Genomic DNA, 23,272 nt, shown 5'->3' on the forward strand with positions numbered 1-23,272 from the left:
AACTGACATGACCAAATGGGCCTTGATGAAATGCGTCGCTAGACTGTTCATACACATTTTAACGGGCCAAAGTTGAAGAGCTGTTGTCCGTTGTTGTTCGTGCAAATATAGGCTGATTCATGTTCCCTTGCATTGTGTAACTGAGGTCCATGGCTTGTCTGGCTTTCACCAGACCAAGCTCAATCTTTTAAGAAATCAAAAAATAAATAGCGGGCAGATCAGGCTGGGTTCACCCAGCCTAGTCCATAGGCGCCCGATATTGTTTAATTGTCCGATTGAGATATCCACGCTCTGGCTATTCTAAATGCAAAAATGCATCAGGGAGTTATGACAAAACTGTAACTAACAAACTAGATCCTAATAGAAAGCTGTTAGCTTCCCTAAGCTACAGGTAGGCCTATAAGGAAGGCCTATTTACAACATAAATTGTCAATAGGCTATGCTGGCGACACAAATAAAATCTCCTTTGGAAACCAATGCTTACGCCTTACAGTATCAAGCGGACTTAAACTGCCAAATCATGCGAAAAGGTGTAATAAAATTCACGTAGCTCCATGAGTCAAGGAAAGCGCGAATGAAGTAGCCACTTCTAAATGGGACCCACTACACAGTAGCTTAAGGTGTGTTGCTAAAGCAGCCATAATGAAATGAAGGTGTCATTGTTTGGATACTTCACACACACATGATTTTTAATCTCACAGACTACAACTACCAAGCTGGAATCATAGCACATCGATTCCCCTCTCACACCCTGCACGCACTTCAAACAAATAAACAGGCGTCTCAGTCTCACGCATGTATAGGCAAAACTGTATCAGACCGGTGTAACGTTGGTAAATCTTCCATTGCACAGAATGATTTTTGTAGCACGTGCAACAAATGACAGTCGAAAGATACAATTACAGTGCTGCTATCAATTTGCTTGGTATAACCGCATTTATAGTTTTATACAAATGCAATCAAATTGGCCTCCATCACTCAACCAACGCTTAACGGTAACATTATTGTACCTAGGTCCTTATTGATATTATAAGATTAACGCATTCCGCAGTAAAACCAAGCATGTCCGATAAACATTCTCAGATTTATTTTCGCTTCAAGAAGAAATGGGAATTACATTTCATGTGAACATCGTCCTATCCTTATTAGACGTTCTCTGCGGTAAACTAGTCCTTGTAGGAAGCGTCCATTGATTTTTCCAACCCAATTTTAACTTCCAACAAAATTACGTCTCACTGCAACGATGCGCCATCTAGTGGACAAACGACTACTTATCGCCAATACTGGAAATGCAGCCATGATGATGATGATGAATATTTGGCTTTCTTTTAATCCTACTGAATTTGTAATTATGTATCGGCCGTTCTAATACCGATAGTAGTAATGGCATTACCTGTGTGTGTGTGCATGTGTATATGTGTGCACCGCCATCTACAGGCCAATGAGTGTACAGTCACTAAATGTACACATAACCTAAATTCTTTTAGACCTCCCCATGGATGAAATTCTACGAATACCCCCAGAGAATGCCAGGTCAATCATACACATAAAATTTGGTGCAGTTCTGAACATCTTAACTGAAGATAGGGGCAATTAAAGCAGAATGATATTGCATTTTCATTGTTTACCGGGGGGGTGCAAATCACAAATTAATGATTATGGGCCAGGTGGATGTGGGCCCTTGAGACCAACATACCATAAAAGATTCTTCATCCTCAGTGCCACAGTTCAGGTAGTTATGTAGGAAAAACTGCTTTTTTTGCGGTTTGGGGGGGTCCAGCACGGGGGGGGGGGAGTGGCCCCCGAGGCCGAAACGAAATTTTTCCGTAAAAGTCTAGTAGGGCTACATACCCACCAAATTTCATGTGCACCGGTGTGTCGGTGTCCTGGGAATCGTTGACCAAAAATTCAGGAAGTAGATGACGGGGGGAAAAAAAAAAGAAAAGATAAAAACTTTGACAATCACTATATGAGCGCTTCGCTAGCGGCGGTCATAATAATAGTAGGCTACATCGGGTGGCATAGCAGGCTATCTGTTCAAGTCATAGGTGACACCCAAAATGAATGACCTCCCCTGACAAGAGTTTGCGATAGTAAGAAATTGTCTACTGATGCACGGAAAGAACACAGCCTCCGAATTCGCACATAGAGCTCACAATATCATCTCCAAACAAGTTAAACAGATTGGGCAACCTCATCAGCTGTCTCGATTGTGTCACTATAATCCAACTTTTAGACGTCCTCCAGACGTGTTCTTTTTTTTTAAGCAACCGCCCCAGGCCAATGAGACAAGCGTGTAGCTACAACATAAACAAAGCGAAACTAATGGCTGACTTATCTTCTTGAGCGGCCTCTGATTGAGACACAGAAAGTTCTCAAGAACACTATTAGGTCTTTAAACGTTACCATCACACACATTCATTCATCGGACCTAATATTTGTAGTTGCCTTAAAAAAAGGAAAAGAAAAAGGTGATAGACCCCCCTCCTTTTTTTTCTCACTGGATCTGCATCGATCTCAAATATGACATTTCTAAAATCAAATTGACAGAAATCCGTCATACGATGGAGAACTTTAATCATTGAGACTGATTGAGGCTACGTGAGGAATCTACTGATCATTTGAAAAATTAAGACCTCCGTGAAAAAATTCCAGACTTTGAGGTGAAATTCAATACTTTTTAAGGCCTTAATTTAGGAAAATGAAATTTAATACTTTTAAGACTCTGCGGGTACCCTGTATATATACTATGTATACTATATATACACTTATAATAAGCATCAATATGATTAGTTTGGTTTTGGTCTTAGGGCAACTAAGGTTAGTAAGACCAAAACCAAACTGATCATCTTGATGCTTATCAAAAATGATAAGTAAAGGTCATCGCGAATTCCTGGAGGGACTGCTTTAAGCCCCCTCTTGATGACGTCTTTAAAGCGTAGGCAGGGGAGACCATGTTTGCGGGAGGCATTAGCCAGCTCGCCATATAATAAGATTTTATGTCGGCGAGTGTCATTCATTCTATGAACATGCCCAGCCCATCGGAGGCGGCTTTCACGAAGGATGGTATACAGGTCACTGGTGCCGGTTCTCTCAAGTTTGACAGAGTTTGGTACAGTTTGTATCCTTCTAGCATACACCCAGTATGGAACGAAGGCAGTGAAAATGGAAGGCGTTGAGGCGATGCCCGTGCCTGCGGTATGTTGTCCATGTCTCACTTGCATATAATAAGGTGCTAAGTACACATGTATGGTATATACAGACTTTGAAGAGCAAGGAAAGGTTCTTGTTGTCCAAACACGCTTGCTCAGTGTGCCAAACATTGATGATACCTTCCCAATGCGCATATCAAGCTCTGTGTCAAGGTTATTGGTGTTTGAGACATTTGAGCAGAGCAGTTGTAGGTCTGCCTGAGTAGGCGACAAAAGCAGCATCATCAGCATAAAGCAGCTCACGTACCAGAACATGATGTCCTTCGGTCTTTGCCCGCAGTCTGGCCAGATTTAACAGTTTACCTGAGCTGTGGGTGTGTAGAAGGATACCTGAGTCATCAGGGAAGGCACGGCGTAGTAGGGCAGAGAAGAATATTCCGAAGAGGGTAGGAGCAAGGACATATCCCTGCTTTAGCCTACAGTTTATCTGGAACTTGTCAGAGCAAGCACCTTCATACTGTACAGTTGCTTTCATGCCATTATGAAACTCAGTGATTACCTTCAGTAACTTAGGAGGGCAGCCAAATCTTTGCAGGATGAGGAAGAGTCCAGATCGGCTAACATAATCAAAGACCTTGGTCAAGTCTACAAACACCGGGAACAGAGGTTTTTGTTGTTCAATACACTTTTCCTGTAGTTGACTGATACAGAACACCATGTCTACTGTGGAACGACCAGCACAAAACCCACATTGGCTTTCAGGGAAGATACGGTCTGCAAGGATTTGTAGCAGTGGTAGAATGGTGGGAGCAAGTATCTTGGCGGAAGACTGAGCAGAGATATTCCTCTTAAGTTGTTACAATCTGCACGGTCCCCCTTGTTCTTATAGATGGTGATGATGTTGGTATCTCCGAGGATATCTGGGAGATACAGTATTCACTGTTCCAGCACTTCATAGCCAGATGATGTAGCACAGAGGCGAGAACATCACCACCTGCCTTGTAGACCTCAGGGGGAAGGCCGTCAGCTCCAGGAGACTTAAGGGCTTTAATAGCATATTTGACTTCCTCAATGGTAATATCTGCATCCAGGTCAGTCATAAGGGGGAACTCAGAGACAGCAGCAGTTATTGCTAGTGTATTGGCTGTGAAAGGCTGAGCTTAGAGAAGGCTAAAGTGCTCAGCTCATCACGCCAGTTGAGAATCCAAATCAGTCAGAAGTTTGCCTGATAAGGAAAGGAGTGGATAGTTTTGGGCACTGGGCCCAAGGCTTCTTTCAGACCCTCAAAGACACTTCGGATGTTTCCCGTGGATGCACTTGACTCAGTACAGTCACACAGTGTGTTTCTTTCCAGTACATGTCATAACATCAACTAAACATAAGTCACACCTTAATTCTATCACTCGTAATACGAACGTATTTCCTACAACTAGGTGAGATAATTATGTTATACTGTAGCTCCACAGTTGGCTAGCTAGCAAGCTAACCGTGCGCGAGAGGCGCAAACTGCACTGGAATTTTACCAATGAATTGGTCATTATGTCTTTCTGGATTTGTTGAGGGATTTTTGGAAATTTTTGTCATAATCTGTAAGTGTTTATGATCATTTCACGCATAAAAGTCTATTTTTTTTGGGGTTTGGATTTGTAAAAAAAAATAACTTAATATCAGACCATGCTGCTGTCAGTTACCGCCCGGTTGCTAGCAAGCCTCCTAGCTAAAGTAGCATTTTAAACAGAGAAGTGTAATTTCTTTGAAATGACAACTAGCTGAATAACATTACTCACATTAGGTAAAGTGGATAGTTTATACTCAAGTGAACTTGCAATAGTATATTAAGTTTAAGCGAAGTCCTTCAACTACTAATAACTTGTTAGCGCATTGCTGTATTGCCATAGCTACTCCCATCCACTTGTATAGCGTTAGCTTTTTTTTTTTTTAAGCTAGCATTAGCTAGCTAGCTAGCTCGGTTCACATGACTAATTAAATTAGTCATATCAGGCCCTATCATGACAGTCTAAAGCGCATCATCACTCGTCAAAAGCTTATTCAAATTTAGTAGGATGTCCAGTCCACATTTGGAGTGTTTTCGTTATCAAACGTCAAGCGCATGGCGCAACAAGGTGTCCCTAGGTTTTTTAATCAGTCATGGGTGTGTTTGGGGCGTAACATCATTTAAATCAATGAGAATGACATCTGTCATTCCCTTTAACGGTGCAAAGCGTGATGTCAAAGAATGTATCGGTATTTTGACAATCAACGGCGCATTTGAAGGAGGCTGCTTGCGAGACCGTATGGAATAGTCATTATTTGGGTGAAGGGAGAAGTATAATTCAGATGTTTGCGTTTTTGTAGTGCAGTATTGTATGTTTATGAAGCACATTTGAAAAAATGTATTGGCTGTGTAACCACATACAGTGGGTCCCATTTAGAAGTGGCTAATTTCCATTAGCAAGGCTTCCATTGATTCAAGCAGCTGTATTACAACTTATCGCCACGCAGGTGGCAGTTTAAGTCCGATGTAGCATTGCCGGTAAACAGGGCAGCGGATTGCATTTAAAGGCGTTGCAAGTGGCAGTGAGATACTGTAAGCAGAACGAAACTAAAGATCACGTCGTTTAAGTTATACAGTAGGCTTAACTAGGCTAAATCAGAGCCTACCTTTGGCCAGAGATGATGGCCTTTGGCGAACAGTTTAGGCCTACTCAAAATGAGTAAAACCAAATTTGGCTAAATCTATAGGCGTTTTTAGCAGGCATATTAGGAGTAAATGGGTTAACAGAGAAAGTTTATTTAGTGATGTAAGGTGACACACCCACTTATGCAGACCGGAACTGTCCCGTTTTGCTCCCATAGTAAAGAATTACGTTGCTCTATCTTGCTAGTAATCAAGGATCTTTGTACATATTTCTTCATAACCGTTGTATTAGTATAAGGATTGAATGTCCTTTGAATTAATAACTAGATGTAACAAGTGACTACTGGCTGTCTTTCCCATTGGAATCAATGATATAATGATGTGTCGTTACTACATGGGGGGAGGGGTGAGCTTGCTCTGTTTTTTTTGGTATTTACTTTGAACATAAACAGAAGTGACATCATGCAGGATTTCATAGTGTACCTCATAGTCCACAATCTAGCATGTTAAAGTGTGAAAAATTAAAACAGGTTAATTTTACCTTGAACCTGGAGCTGGATTCCTTTGCTGACATGTTTACTTTGAAATAATATTAATCTGCAGATGTAAACTGCTTCATCAGTAGTTCTTGCATTTTCTAAGTGTATCGTTCCCACACCTTCAACTGCATTACCAACAAATCTCAAACGTTCTTTGAGTCCATTGACATTTTCCGGGATAATGTCCCCATTCCATAAAATTGTGTATATCTTGATTTCAGTTCCATTTCTTCTTTTCATCCATACAATTTGGATGATTTTATCAGCATGCTTTGGCTTGCATATTAAGTCAACACCATCTCCAATGATGACTTGAATACTGTCATCCACTTGAACAGTTGCTGAAATTAAAGAAATAAGAAAACATCATAGTGAACACCAGTTAAACTCCAATAATCTATATTTTTCACATTGTCACCATATAATTAATTAACATACAGTAACAGCATTAAAACATAATTAAGCAGGGATGCCACCATTTCACTGATATTTTCTACCATCTACTGCTAGCTATTGTTAAAGCAAATAACTGGCTATTATATGATCATAAGATGTGTTTTTCTGTTAGTTTTTCCAAATAAATAATAAATGGTTATTCCATTTCCACTCCATTAAATGCATACCATTAAATGCATACTCACAAATGTACACATTCAATAAAATGTTGCTGCCATTTATTGAGAAATGAGAGTGGAACATATAGTTAATGATTATACTTATAATCTGACAGATTTTTTTACTTCTACAATGTGGCTATATTTTTAGTCGTTATGGGAATGCCGACTAGCCTAGGTGAATCCAGACTTTTTGAATTTGCTCAGCAGGTCCATCTGGAAAGGAGTCCATTGATGCCTGTTTCCAAGTTAGCAAAACCCAGGATCCAAAACACTTATCCGGCATGAGGGCGCAAAACTCGCTTTCCACCGGGGCAAAGTATATTTTCTTATTTTGCATGTTTATTTTTAAACAATGCCCAGGGTTTTTTTTTTTTTTCGATGTCCAAATTTTCCGTCAAGGATTCCCGGGGACACTGAAAGATCGGGATAGACGAAACTTGGTGGGCATGTAACCCCATAAGGATAGCATGGAACCATCGTTTTTCGTTTTGATCTGTAGCCCTGGCTGGACTGCACCCCGAAAAGGAGGGTAGGGCAGACACAGTTTTCTGTGAATATCTTGAGAACCGTGAAGGTTTAGGAGGACCATTTTTTGTTTGTTGATCTCAAGGGGCCATGTCAACCCATTCCATAACCACTCATTTCATGTATAGTGCCACCTAGTTAAAAACAAAAAGTAAAAATGAGGTGTTGTAATCGCAGGTATCTGTGACCTAACATAGTCAAAACTGCACAAAATTGGAAATGTAGGATCATTATGACACCCTCTGAATGCACACCAAGTTTAAAATTCCGTTCATGGGGCCACACAATAAATTAATTTATGTTACTATACACCAACTGGCCTGTAGGTGGCCGGAGACAGTTTTCTGTGAATATCTCGAGAACCGTGAGGGCCTAGGAGGTCCACCTTTTTTTTGTATGTTGGTCTTAAGGGGCATGTCAACCCATCCCATTACCACTTATTTCATGTATAGCCACCTAGTTAAAAATTAAAAAAAAAAAAATGAGGTGTTTTCACCACAATATCTCTGGCTGACATGGTCAAAACTGCACAAAATTGAAAGTGTAGGATCATTATGACACCCTCCAATGCATGCCAAGTTTTGTGAACTTTCGCTCATGGGGCCTTACAATAAAATAATTTATGTATACATTTAGTGACCGTGACACCAACAAGGATTCCCGGGACACTGAATGACCGGGTACATGAAACTTGGTGGGCATGTAACCCCACATGGATAGCATGGAACCATCGGTTTTGTTTTGATCTGTAGCCCCCGCTGTACTGGACCCCCGAAAGGAGGGTAGGGCAGACACAGTTTTCTGTGAATATCTTGAGAACCGTGAGGGCCTAGGATGACCAATTTTTTCCGTGATGTTTTGCCTCCAGGGGTCATGTTAACCCATTCCATGTGCACACATGTGCATAAACACCACCCCACCCCTGTGCTGGGCCCCCCGAAAAAAAAACAGTTTTTCCTAAATAACTACCTGAACCCACATCAACCTGGCCCATAATCACTCATTTGTGATTTGCACCCCCCCCCCCTGGGTAAAAAATGAAAATGCAATATTATTCTGCTTTAATCGCCCCTATCTTCAGTTAAGATGTTCAGAACTGCACCAAATTTTATGTGTATGATTGACCTGGCATTCTCTGGGGGTATGCCAAGTTTCGTAGAATTTCATCCATGGGGGGGTCTAAAATAATTAGGTTATGTGTACATTTAGTGACTGTACACTCATTGGTCTGTAGATGGCGGGGCACACATATACACATGCACACACACACAGGCACCCACATACTATCGGTATTAGAACGGCCGATACATAATTACAAATTCAGTAGGATTAAAAGAAAGCCAAAATAAATATTCATCATGACACCTTCATTTCATTATGGCTGCTTTAGCAACACACCTTAAGCTACTGTGTAGTGGGTCCCATTTAGAAGTGGCTACTTCATTCGCGCTTTCCTTGACTCATGGAGCTGCGTGAATTTTATTACAACTTTTCGCCACGATATGGCAGTTTAAGTCCCCTTTGATACTGTAAGGCGAAGCCGTTGGTTTCCAAAGGAGATTTTATTTTGTCGTTCAGCATAGCCTATTGACAATTTATGTTGTAAATAGGCCTACCTTATAATCCTACCTGTAGCTTAGGGAAGCTAACAGCTTTCTATTAGGATCTAGTTTGTTAGTTACAGTTTTGTCATAACTCCCTGATGCATTTTAGCATTTTGAATAGCCAGAGCGTGTATATCTCAATCGAAAATTAAACAATATCGGTGCCTATGGACTAGGCTCGTGAACCCAGCCTGATCTGCCCGCTATTTATTTTTTGATTTCTTAAAAGATTGAGCTTGGTCTGATGAAAGCCAGACTAGCCATGGACCTCAGTTATACAATGCAAGGGAACATGAATCAGCCTATATTTAATTTTAACAATAACGGACAAAAGCTCTTCAACTTTGGCCCGTTAAAATGTGTAATAACAGTCTAGCGACGCATTTCATCAAGGCCCATTTGGACATGTCAGTTATTTGCACCACTGGTTAGATGTAAAACAGTATTTCGTTTCAGACTACTGTTACTTAATTTGTGCATTAACAATAACGTTTCAGACTAAGGTTACTTAATTTGTGCATTGACAATAAAGTATTACATGAACTAAAGATGACTAAAATCTTATGTAGAAGAAGAAACATTCACAAAAAATCCATCCATCCAAAAATGACCTTTTGTTTTTGATAGCTGTTGAAAACGGCATGGAACTGACAGAGATGTTTTTGTTTATAAATACATAAAAATAAATAAATAAATAAATGAATAAATAAATAACATTATGCTGATACCTTTTGCTTTTCCCAAATACAATGTAGCCTACAGGTGTAATTGACCTTTCATTAATCCAGTTGCAATGGATGAACTGTGATGAACTGCCCTACTTGTGATTGTTTAGAGATTTTAAAGGTTTTATAACAATGCTACATCTTCTTTGGCTATTCTACAATCTATTCACCTTTTCAGCACCAGTAGGCTACTTTCTGTGCAGCCGCACACACACACTCAGGCATGCCAAACAAGCATACACAAAAGTTTCAAGAGTGGGGGATGGAGTAAAATATGGAGACAAATTGAAGTGTGATTTATTTTCACGGAACGGATGTACAGGACTGAGCGGTGGTCATATTTTGTACCTCTATGCGGTACATCTAGTTTTAAGAGCGCATTGTCAACAGTCATATTGGCGGGTGCACAACGCACCATCCTTCTATCATCCATGAACGCACACCAGCGTTCCCAATGTGGACTGGACATCCTACTAAATTTGAATAAGCTTTTGACGAGTGACGATGCACTTTTGACTGTCATGATAGGGCCCATAAAGTGTATTTTTTTGAATGCAGTACAACTGCATTTAAAGGTAAACTATGCAGTATTAGCAATTTCCTTACCGTTTTTTCGTTTTTTGCTTATTTTTTGCTTGCTCTGTCATGACGAATGTCTGAGAAACTCCATTGGTACCTTTTTCTAGCCGGTGCCTGGCGTGTATGTGTATTTGAATGCAGTAAAGCAATTTGCTACACTCATTATACTTCCTGACACTGAGGCCGCCGGCCCGCCGGCCCAAAGTTGCAAGTGTGGTTTTTCCACTCACAGGTGCTAGGGAGAAGCGAGACGGCCACCATTCAACCCGAAAAAAGTCATATAACCATTCCAATGACTCTGAAGCTGGTAAATGAAGGTAAATTAAGCTAAAAAACTTGCATATTAAGCTAAAAAACCTGCATAGTGTGCCTTTAAAACCTTTGCTTACAAGAAAGATGTGATTTGGTAAGAGTTTAATGCACCAATTTATAAGTTTAAATTCACTGCTGGTTATGCCTCTGGAAGTCTAAGTCAATGAAACCTTTCCAGAACCACTTTCAATCTCAATAGTGGTCTGGTGTTAATCAAGCAACACGGTGACATCAATCAACTTATCTATCACGTGAATCTGACATAGAAATACAAGGATTTCAGACTCTATCAGGAATCAAAGCCATCACCTACAGTAGAACCACTTTCTGAAATGTAGCCTATTAAATGATGTTGAAAGTGCTATACAAAAACTGAGGTCAAAATTAAACTGGCAAGAATTCAGCTGCTTATGATTGGTTTATGTTTGATCAAATACACAGTAAATGTGTTGTAGATACCTTCAAAAGTCCTTGGGAGGCAGAGCAACATTATTAGGAGCATCCTTCTTCCGACATTCCTATATTGTTTCATCATCTGTTAGATCTAAGAAAGGAAACAAAGTTTTACACATAAAAGACATTAGGGCCTGTGTCCACAGTCCATCAAACACATTTAATGAATACATGCACTGGCAACTCTATTTTCAATACAGATCCTATGAAGTTCAGCGTTCACAGCGCTCAGCGTTTTTCCGCAGCACTCGGGCGATTCGAGTTAAAGGCCCTGAGTTTGGCAGCAATGTTTCACCGGTGAGATTACAGTAGCCTTTCAAAGATTACAGTACCCATTGAAATCTCAATATTGTGCATTTGAATGCTTTTTCAAAGAATAGGTCTAGCATTTCTTCTTCTTTCTTCTTCTGCAACAACTAAATTCACATAAACAGTTGAAACTTTTCAGACCTGTTTTAAACTAAATCCTAAATTAGGATCGGATATCGGGCCCAATATATTGACAAAATAACTGGGGATCGGAAAAATGAGCAGATCCATGGGCCGATACGAATTTACTTCAACTTCAACGACTGAGCCGTGACACGGAACCAGCCACAATGCCAAAACAGGACGTTCGTATTGAGAGGATAGAACGTTTTAGGAGTAGGCTATCAAGGGAGGGAGAGAGAGAGAGCCTGTGTGTGTTGCTGTTACGAGTATCAGCAGTTCAGGCTGTGTTGTTAGCCTACATTGCCATGACATTCCGTGTTACATAGGCTACATAGCCTACTGTTATGCTCTGAAGGTGACCGAGTATGCAGTTGTGTGGAGGACATAGCCTACAGTCGGCTATGTGTGTGTGAGGGATGGAGGGAGAGAGCGCCATCAAATCACCGGCATAAAAATACACGACTACAAATTCTGAACGTTCTGAATGGGGGCGGGTCTTGAGGCGAGATGATTGACAGTACCGGTAGATTATATCGTTCTTTGGTTGACATCTGCAGCTAACGCTACTAACAGAGACGGTTGATAAAGCATATATATGTATATTAAGGATCTTTGCTACTAAGTAACGTTAGAACTAGCTGCTAACTAAAGTAGCTTCACAAAAAAAAAAAAAAAATTGGACGATACCGATGCTGATTTTTTGGTTGCTGAGGAACTTAATGCCGAAGAATTTGAAGGCAATTTATTTGAGCCAGAATATTCTCCAGATGAAATAAGGCAACTGAGGGAACAACAGCAGGCAGCTCTGGATATTAACGTTAACGCCATCATTGCGGCTGACCGTCCTTGAGTTGACAGCAGTTGGTGGTGCTCCTGTCAACATTGCCTACCACAACCAACAGAAGTGGAGTCACTTTGTTGTCAGGAGTGGGATCACGGTCAGTTTTTGCTGAGTTGCTGATGACATCAACAACTCAGCTAAACCAAAACACTCTGCACAGGCTGAAACAGAGATATGCCCAAGCCCCCCCTGCTGTGGGGTCCTCTGGTAACCACCTGCTAGCCTCCACTGAAATGCAGACCTTGGAGAAACATAAACAACCTGCTCAACAATCCTCAGCCATGTCCACTGGACAAGATAAGATGGGTGCTGCTGAAATGACTCAATCACTGGCGTCAAACTCCCTGGAATCTCAGCAAACAAATGGATGTAATGAGCATAAGGAGGTAGCAACTATCAAAACTGCTTAGAGACTATCAGAAAGGAAGGGTCATGTTGTAACATCAGTATCAATACCCCTCCCCACCTCCGTTGACTCCTTGTCACAAGACACAACAACATGGAATACACTACTTGAATACCTGCTGAAAGCGGAGCGTCTGCAACAAACTTCCCAGAACTTCAGCAGGCAGATGGAGACTCTGGATCAATTTTCAACCCCAACCTCTTTGATTTCCCATCACCACCCACACCCAATCACGTCCCCACCCAATCAAACTCCCCAGGCCACACAAACCCCCCTAATCTCCCATCACCATCCCCACCCCGTCATCCCACCACCCACTCAAACTCCACAGGATCCCCTGAATACCCATCACCATCCCTACCCCATCATCCCACCACCCAAAGTACTTGAGTCATTAGTCAACTCTATATAATAATATGCAAAGCAAGACAGTCTTTCTTTTCTAACATTATCAATAGAAGTTCAAATAACACTTGTATTCTATTTTCAACTGTTGATAAGTTAACAAATCCTCCTCACAATTAGCGTCTGTACTTTTCCTAAGTCACTGAAAACAGCTGTTGTAAAGCCACTTCCTAAAACCACTAAGCCAATAACCTGGATGCCTCCATGCTAAACAATGACAGGCCCATGTCCAATCTACCTTTTATTGGCAAAATTATTGAAAAAGTAGTCTTTAATCAATTAACCACCTTCCTAACATCAAATGGGTATTTTAATTACTTTCAGTCTGGTTTTCGGGCAAATCACAGCACTGAAACAGCTCTCATTAAAGTTTTCAATGACATACGCCTCAACACAGATTCAGGTAAAACATCAGTCCTAGTGCTACTGGACCTTAGTGCAGCATTTGACACTGTTGATCACAATATTTTACTACACAGACTAGAACATTGGGTTGGATTTACAGGCATAGTTATTAACTGGCTAAAATCATATCCACAAGAAAGGAGCTTCTTTGTTGCCATCAGAAACTACCTCAACACCAACTTCCTTGACTGATGTTTTACCTGAATCTGTGTTGAGGCGTATGTCATTGAAGACTTTAATGAGAGCTGTTTCAGTGCTGTGACCCCAGGGGTCGATCTTGAGGCCACTATTATTCAACCTCTACATGCTCCCACTTGGACAAATCCAAAATAATTTGATTTCATATCATAGCTATGCAGATGACACATAAATTTACTTAGCTCTGTCCCCAAACGACTATGGTCCTCTTGAATCTATGTGTCAGTGTATAGAACAAATCAACACCTGGATGCCTCAAAATTTTCTTCAGCAGAACAAAGAGAAAACTAGTAATTATAATTAATTACATTTGTCATATTAATTATATTTGGTAAAAAGGAGGAAAGACTTAGGGTTGCCACTCTCCTTGACACAAAAGGGTTGAAGGCAAAGGATACTGTTAAAAATATTGGTGTATTACAGTTTTTTTCTGAATGCTTAAACACAACCTTGATTCTTATAGCACAATTTCTAAAACTATTAATACTATTAAGCAAAACTACTTACTGAGTTTGCAAAACTAAAAATATTTATAGTTTACCCTCTTTTTTTACCACTTCACCCCTGGTTCTAAGTGTATGAGTAGTGTAAACAATCACCAGGACACATTGTGTTTTGACCACTCAAACCGCTGGCCGAGGTGATCTGACCACTCAAACCACTGGCCGAGGTGGTCTGACCACTCAAACCACTGGCCGAGGTGGTCTAAGATGCATTTGTAGTGTAAACACTAATCTAATGCATTCTGATGCGTCCCAGACAGTGGAATTCTAATGAAAGAGACGCTGGCAGTAGCGGAATCTAAACACAAGTGGTCAGCAATGTCTCTGGCTTTACAGCTTGGAGACGTGTAAACAGTGATGTGTCTTGGCTGACCACTCCTGATGGGATCACCCAAGATGCATTCTAGAAGGCCCTGAGACAAAGAAAGAAGGGAAGCGAGACTAATATGGGATGGAGACATGGCGGCTCACTGTACAACTGAAAAAAATCACTGATCTTTCCACCTCTTGAAGCCATTTTATGACAGCCTCTAGATTCCTCTCTCTCTCTTTCACACACACACACACACACACATATACACACATTTAAAACTCCTTAACGACAATCCCCACATTCCACTCATAGCTGACCTGTCAGTCATTGGAGGGAGTCTCCCATAAGTCTCAGGTCTCTGATCTCACACACACAGACACACACACTCGTGCATACACAAACACACACATGCTTGTACACTCTCTCACCTTCTTATAACACATGCACACATGGACACACAACCTGATACACACACCTTTTCAAACACACACATACACACATAGATACACACACACACACACACACACACATACACACACTCACAGTAAGGGCTGGAGGCGTTTGACCTCTCTGGCTCCTCACTGGCTGCTCTGAATGGTTTTACTGGGTCTGAGTCAGCTGCAGGAGAGCAAATCATATCTGAAAGTGTCTAGCATTGTAATTTAATCTTAAACAACCGCTCATTATCCACCCCTGTGCGATCTCTTACCATTAAAGACGTTAAATTATAAAATATAGCCTACTACGGGACGTAGACCTACACTACGCTCTTGAACGCAGCATGACACTTTACCACCATAGCACTAGACTATATGAGCAAACCATATCGATTTGACAGCTTTTCGCAAATCTGAAGAAGTCACCCTGCTTTGATGTGAGTGTTTTGTCTATTTGCATAGGTGTTCAATGGGCTACGTGGTTTGATACGTGCTGAAAAGTCCTGTTTGCTGTTGAACTTGCGCTTCACCATTCTATGTTGATTGACAAAGCCATAAATTATGGCCCATAATGCAACTCCAAAATTGTTCGTCTATTAATTTTCCACGGTTCAACACATTAGCCTACTAGAACATAGTTTGGCTGGCTTTTTTAATTTCTGCCAGTTAGTGCTTTTTCCCCTGTGTATAAGTTACACTACATGCATTATTGTGTTTGACACTGAGGATAGCCTATCTGAGACGGTGGTCTGGTTTAAATGAGTTACGTTGTGAAATTGAGAATGGCACAGACTAAATCGTTTAGTCTATTTCTTTGTATTGTGAAATTGAAATGAGATATGGACTATTATAATCAATAATATGTTGAAATTAATTAAAAGTAATCAATTTCTATGACAAATCTATGTCTGTTGTGTCGTGTGTCAAGGTAAAGCCTAGGCCTACCGTGTGCATATACTGTACTGCTAAAAGCCACTAGCCCTAGGCTATTTCATTGTATCGCCTTGTTAGGCTATGCGTGGGGTGTGCCAACTTTTTATGAGATAGAGAGACCCCCTTAAAGACAAAAAGATAATTCAAGCCCTGGCCTAAGCACTATAAATAAGCCACAGGTAATGTACAATGGGTACAATTGGAGGGAGAAGAGTAAGAACTAGAGGAGCCCGAAGAATAGGACGTGGAGGTGAAGAAGTAGGAGGAAGAGGAGGAGGAAGAGGATGCGGAGGTGAAGAAGTGAGAGGGAGAGGATGACAAGGAACAGGAGGTGAAGTTAGAGGAAGAGGACAACGAGGAGCAAGAGGAGGACGAGGAGGGGGAAGAGGAAGGGTAGGAAGAGTAAGAAATAGCCCTTTTACAGGCAAAAAATCAGTCTACATGTGGGGATATTGTCATGTCAGGCCTGGATACGGCATTCCAGAATATAATTTCCCCGGTGCCTTGGACTAGAGGACATTGCATGTGATGCAGACGAAATTTTGAAAGAGACTACCCGATGTAGACTGATTTGTTTTGTCTCAGTGAAATTGCTATTTTGCGTTTTGACTTGGAAAAACACACTTGTGTTTGTTTTGATGTGTGTAAATAAACACCAATACTTGAAGTTTGGATCCCTGTATGTTTACAGAACTATGACAACAGTATGACCTCAAACTGACATAGTCTACCTTGTGCACAGAGAAAGGAAAAGCCAGATGTGTTTTTTATTCATACTATCAGTGTGTAGTTGCCACATTGTGTGCTTATTATTGTGATGGCTTGTGTTTACTGTTTGATACAAAAACACAATTTTTACGAAGATGTGAAGAGTTAATCAAGGTGTGTTAGCTTTTGCAAGAGAACTACAATGTTTTGCTGATTGGGTGAAAGGTTTTCCTATTTGTGTGTAGAGTTTTGCAAAAAAAATGTGCTTAAGCAATCAGAAAAAGCTGTAATTGACAGTGATCTAAATGTCATCAGCCACATGAAAGCGATTACTAAATCAGCTGATTCAGTCGTGTAAATAAACATGACTGTAATCCTAAGTCATTTTCACTTCTGTAAGCATTATGTGAAACATTATTGCCGGTTCAATAAATATTTATTAAATGGCCACTCGATACAGAGCTTATATAACAATACTAGCTATTGTGAAATTAATGACACAGGCCACTGATGCATTAGCAAACTGTAATGAGAGAATTACACAAATCGCAAGACTTGCAATATTAGATTAGAAAACGTACCAGTTTTCTTAATTTGAAAATACTTTCACACAACTGGCTCAATTGCTTAGGCATCAGCATCTTCTGGAGCAGTTTTTTTAACCTTTTTTGTGCCACGGCACATTTTTGACACTTAAAATGTCCCACGGCACACTAACATCCCGTGTGAAGAAAAAATAAACATACCATAGCCTAAAATTTCAAATAATACACAGATATGGCCTTATTATGGCTTCTATGCAAGACCTGCTCAATAAAACAAGCACCCTCTGTTTCATTTGTAGGTGACTATATCTAATTTAATTGTTGTTATGAACTGGATATGTGATGATTCTGTGAATACTGGATATGGGGCCCCCATTGTACAATGCCCACAAATAGTGCAATCATACAATCAATGAGAGCATGTGGTTATAAATTCTTTGATGCAACAGTTGCTTTTCTGGACCAGTGAGTGACATTTGGGTAATTTTCTGTGGCACACCTGATGATCTCTCACGGCACACTAGTATGCCCCGGCACAGTGTGGAAAAACACTGGATTAGATCAGTGTTGCCAGATGCCAGCAAGGTTTTCCAGCCCAAAACCTCGTCAAAAACCGCGAGAATGCACAAAAAAAATGCCCAAAATTGTTTGGCTTGTTTCTCATTTAAACACACTTAAATCATTAACAAGCTTTAAAATTACCCATTTTCGACAGCCTATTCAATTTCAGAAACAATATTCAATCAAATGAACGCAAAAGTAGGCTACACTGACCTCAGTCAGACTATTCTACTATTAGCTTGAAAAATAATGCAATCAACTTAAACTACCAGTCTGTTGTCAATAGTCGCTTGGAACAGCATTCAGTAGGCTAGCCCAACATAAAAATATTGAGTGGATATATGGACATACAAAATAACCCACTCTAACATTTCAATAATTTAAAATAACAACAATAGCACATGCATATTTATGTATGACATTACATGAAAATCGCATTGATTATAGAACAGGGGTGGCGACTCTTTGCAGAGGCAGTGCGTTCATAACTGGCGGGCCAGCTCTAGGCTACAAAAAATATTTTCATAGGCCTACCCCAAATATAAGCTAAAGGCAAACTTGAGTTTGACACGATAGCACTTTCATTATGGCCCAAATTTGGCCTGCCATTTTGGCAGAGATTTGGAGGGATGTACAGCCCATATATTGTATATATGGCCCAAATTAGGCAAGCCAGAATGAAAACAAAAGGAGGCCAAAACTCACTTGTGGCATTCCAAAATATGGCCATAACCATCCCAAAGAGAGTCCAAAATTTCCCAAATCCAGCCAAAAGTAGCCAAAACTGACTCAAAGTGAGGCCATAAGTATGCCAAATGATTGCTTCTACATTGAAACTCTACTTGAAAATCTTTGAATTTATTTAATTTTGCATTTTGCAATATGTCTACATTCGTTTATAATGAATTGCTATGTCCTAGTATCCTAGGCACATAATGTTAAATTAGCCTATATGTCAATAGAGACTTTTACAACAACAGAAAAACACGAAGATTAAATGCATTTCATTGTGATTTGTATTTATTAAGTCATATCAGCATACATCACATTACTGTAAGCAGGTTGACTGCTAGTATCTGAAATTGACAACGTACAGTACACACAAAAACAAAAGAAGCACAATTACTAAATCTACTCTTTAAATAGCCTTGGAAATTGTTTAGTGAAGTTTAATTCAGATGCGGTCATTGAGTGTAGGGTAAAAATTAGGCTGTATTAGGCCTACAGTGATTGAAACTCACCCATTACTATTGCCTTAAGGTGCAGCTCCACTGAATGCCTTATGCACTGAAAACAGAAGAGAAAAAAGGGAAATAAGGGGATGTGTTCATTAATTTAATTTTATCAGAGCCAATGGATGAAGCACTCTACAAGAAAGGGCAGAGCAGGTTGTACTTCCTGAGGAGGCTGCTGTTCTTCAACGTGTGCAGCAAGCTCCTCAGGATGTTCTACCAGTCTGTTGTTGCCAGCGTCCTCTTCTATGCAGTGGTATGCTGGGGAGGAAGCACAAAGAAGAAGGATGCTGGGCGACTTGACAGGCTGGTAAGGAAAGCTGGCTCTGTAGTGGGAGCTGAACTGGAGTGCATCACTTCAATATCTGATAAAAGGACCCTGAACAAACTGATCAACATCTTGGACAATTGTCATCCACTCCACAGCACTATTACAAAGCAGAAGAGCATGATCAGCTGGAGCTGCCTTGCACAACAGACAGACTGAGGAAGTCATTTGTCCCCAGGGGCATTGAACTGTTCAATGCTTCACTTAAGGGAAGAGGAGAGATAGACTTCTTAGTTTTTTCAAGTTTGGACGTACTTATGCATTTATATGAAAGTTTGACTTGGGTACATTCACAAAACACCATATGATGCATTTTGGCAAGAGTTACGCAGATGAAACGTGTGACTGTTTGCTGACAAGATGCGCGCTTGCTTGTTATGGGCGTGATGCAGAGAAACTTCTCTGTATGACGAAACGCCGGTTGTTATGATTGGTTCAAAGCAGTTCAAAGGAACTCCAATGATTTTAAACCTCAAACTGTGCCCTCCCACCCGGAAATAAACGTTTGCCTATGGATCTATGCCAGACTCTCTGCAGATGAAGCAGTAGCCTGGAAACCAGACTCTCTGACTTCGCAGAGAGTCTGGTTTCCAGGCTACTGCTTCACCTGTAGTCTTATAGAAGCCTCCTCTGCGCCGAACTGATCCGAAACCAGCCCAATTTTTATCCACCCGCCCAAACCCATTTTTTCCCGCAAAATAGATTGCAAAACCAATCTGGCAACCCTGGCTTAGATAAGACTAGATTAAACTGTCATTGTGCAGAGTACAAGTACAGATACAATATAAACACGATCAATTTGCGCGATATTAAAAATGCGTGCTCTACCCATAGAACCAACCTGGCAACCGATAGAACGCTCCGCTACAAAACAAATCAAGCGCTCCTTAAACCTGTCTGACCATGTGCCTGCATGCAGCCTACCAATGACAGCTGTTCCCTGCACTGCTCAGCCTGATGCACTGCTCAGCTTGGATGCACTGTGGACTAGTAGCATTATGTTAACTATTAGTAGGCTAGTTAGACTATACAATAAACGACGATCAAAAATCAAACGTGTGGCACAGCAGAAAAATATTTCGAATTTCAGGCAAGTTAAGTTAACCAAAAATATAAGCAAAGCAGGGCTCTCAACTCATACTGTGAAACACATCACAACGTAAACCACACATGCCTTTTTATCCGTTAACTTTTAGTCCTTGTTTGCTTCCTCCGATAGCCTATACTGTAATAAGAGTTAGCTTAACGGCGGGATCCGTGAATTTTATTCATGTATTTTATAAGCTACATGTGCAACCTACAATGCATATGCGTTTCAAGACACAGCCTACTCAAAACGAGTGAATAATGACAATGTAGCCTACACGTCAGTGTTTTACATATCAACGAATGACTAAACCAGGGGTGTCCAAACTGCGCCAGCCACGACTTTAATCCGGCCCACCGAGCATTTATTAGTTTATCATAGGGACTTCGCTATTTTTTTCCCAGCGATAGACGACGTTGTGGTTAACTTTAGGCTACTGCAAACTGCTTTACACTCTTCTTAGAGAACGTTTACAATGTCAATGACCATTTATAAACTGTGAGAGGGCACAGCCATAGGCTGTCTTAAAGTGAGTGTACCATTTATAAATGAATTAAACAGCATCAAATTAACAGTATTTCTTAAGAAATTAATTTTCTACAACAAAATTACTTTGTCATTTAAATAATACAAAACATTATTATTATTATTATTATTATTATTATTATTATTATTATTATTTGTGTGTGGCCTGCCGCCAATTTTCAAAACCCAATGTGGCCCTTCAGTCAAAAGTTTGGACACCCCTGGACTAAGCGATTACAGTAAACTCATGAACAAGGACGAGAGCTTAAGTGGCTAATGGGGGGCGTTGGGAGGATTCGGTGGGCGTTAACGTTTCCCCAAATATTAATAAAGTAGCACGCACAAAACATTTGTTTGGAAGTTGTTTGGAAGTTTGGAAGTCACAGTCAAGTCTATATTTGCAGTAATTTAGGGGAGTAAATGTGAGGGGAAGGATTTGGGTGAGCCAGATATCAAGTCCAATATGTTTAGGGAAAAAATATTTTTGTCACTAAAATTAATTAATAATTGTGATAAATAATCGTGATCTCAATATTGATAAAAATAATTGTGATTATCATTTTGGCCATAATTGTGCAGCCCTAGTAGAATGATAGTTTTTTTTAGGCGGAAATGACCACATTCTGCCCTCTTGGTAATTTATTTTGTCTTGGAAACACAACTGAGACCCACTACCAGGTCTTGTGAATCTCAAAGTAGATGGTTGAATTTCTTACAATCTGACTCATCATAAATATCTCCCATCCACTGCATCGAAATATAAACCTTAAAATAGCCAAGCTTGCTACGCAATGTTTATAAGGGATGGTCACACCCCTTAGACAAGTGAGGGAGTAAGCTAGACTATCGAACGACCATGACAAAATTCAGCAGACAACACTACTGACCTGTGTGTTTGAAATGCCCCATGTTTTCTAGTGAGAGGTGGGTGATGACAGCTATGCTCAGTCCCTCCTTCAGTCCATGTATGTTCATCGATTATGTGGTGCAGAATTCCACGTCGACTTCAGTTTCTTATAAGAATAAATATAACAAACAAACAAACACTATATACAGTTTAGTCTTGCCAACTTTTCTGTAGTTCAAATTCAGCCTCAATGACTGGATGCAAGTAGGAGTTTTGTATGTCATAGAATGTGCTGCTGCTTAAGATCTGAAGACTGATGAGTTTGGCCCACTCTTCCAACTTGGTGAATGTGCTTCCAGTAAATAGTATGGCAGCAGCAAGGAGGAGGTTAGACTGTGGCATTCCACGTTCAGAGGGACATGATGTCCCAGTTCCACTGTGACCTTCTGCACACTCCCACTTGACCCTCATCTGGGACCCAACATAGGACACTTCTCTTTTTTCTATGATGGTGGCACATATTTGGCAGAATCTGAACAGTTCTAGTACCTTGGACTACAAGAGGTACAGTCTGTGTCTGGTTTGAAGGTGGTTTGTGTGGCTTCCAAAGTCTCGATACTGGAAAAGCTGGTATCCATATCTTCTGTAAGTAGCAATGCTGGGTTTCTGAAGGTCCAGTGGTTCTCTGTTGCAGGAAGACAACACAGTTAACACTACATACCAAACAAATAAACATAGGCTACGTACATCTGGGTCAATGGCATGATATAGCCTGTCTAAACATTTATTGTTAAAAGAAGGCATTGAAGTTAAATCATTGTCCTTTTATTCCATGACACATGATTAGTGTAAATGTACTGTATATTAAGTATAGTTGTGTTTTGCATTTGGTATAAATGAATAATGTCATTGCAGTGATGAGCCAATCTTTTAACAACTTTTGGTATCCATTAGCCAGAAATCTAGACGCACCCTAGCGGCGGCAAATTCATTTGCTCAGCCTGTACGTCTAGTAGCAAGCCATAGGGATTTCTATTGGCTGACGCCGTGGACGTCATCCAATCACAGCGCTCTATTTTGTTAGAGAGTCTTAAGGTGGGCTTAACAGGATGACGATAGTCCTGCGACGGTGAACAACAAGGAAGGTGGCTATGGCGAACGAAGAGCGGTTGTTTGAATCGGCGTTGGCGTCAACTTTGGAGGAGTTGGACTTGTGCTTTTCTTTGAAAGTTGAGCAACACAATGCACTTAAGTCATTCCTTTCGAAGAAGGATGTATTTGCCGTTTTGCCGACCGGATACGGATATGGTCATAGCGCTGGCCTATTGCATGCCTAGGCAGTTTGAAAGACAATTTTCTGCCCGCCCCTTGGATTAAGCGAGGTGAATGGGTCGATTCCAGACTATACATTTCAATGATATA

At 40.6% G+C, this 23,272-nt stretch overlaps 1 protein-coding gene across 1 annotated transcript in view; it reads right to left on the reverse strand.

The window, feature by feature from the left end:
* Window positions 1–22,622, reverse strand: part of LOC125292680 (nectin-1-like) — a 49,518-nt gene extending 26,896 nt beyond the window's left edge. Inside the window, exons 1-5 of the mRNA XM_048240085.1 lie at window positions 22,400–22,622; window positions 21,891–22,016; window positions 19,073–19,118; window positions 11,151–11,235; window positions 6,332–6,670 (exon numbers count right to left, since the gene is read on the reverse strand). Coding sequence (XP_048096042.1) covers window positions 6,332–6,670; window positions 11,151–11,226 — 415 coding nt within the window. The 5' untranslated portion in view covers window positions 11,227–11,235; window positions 19,073–19,118; window positions 21,891–22,016; window positions 22,400–22,622. The remainder of the gene's footprint in view (window positions 1–6,331; window positions 6,671–11,150; window positions 11,236–19,072; window positions 19,119–21,890; window positions 22,017–22,399) is intronic.
* Between the last annotated feature and the right edge of the window lie 650 nt (window positions 22,623–23,272).

This window comes from Alosa alosa, chromosome 3 (genome assembly GCF_017589495.1).
Source record: "Alosa alosa isolate M-15738 ecotype Scorff River chromosome 3, AALO_Geno_1.1, whole genome shotgun sequence".
NCBI classification, from domain to species: Eukaryota; Metazoa; Chordata; class Actinopteri; order Clupeiformes; family Clupeidae; genus Alosa; species Alosa alosa.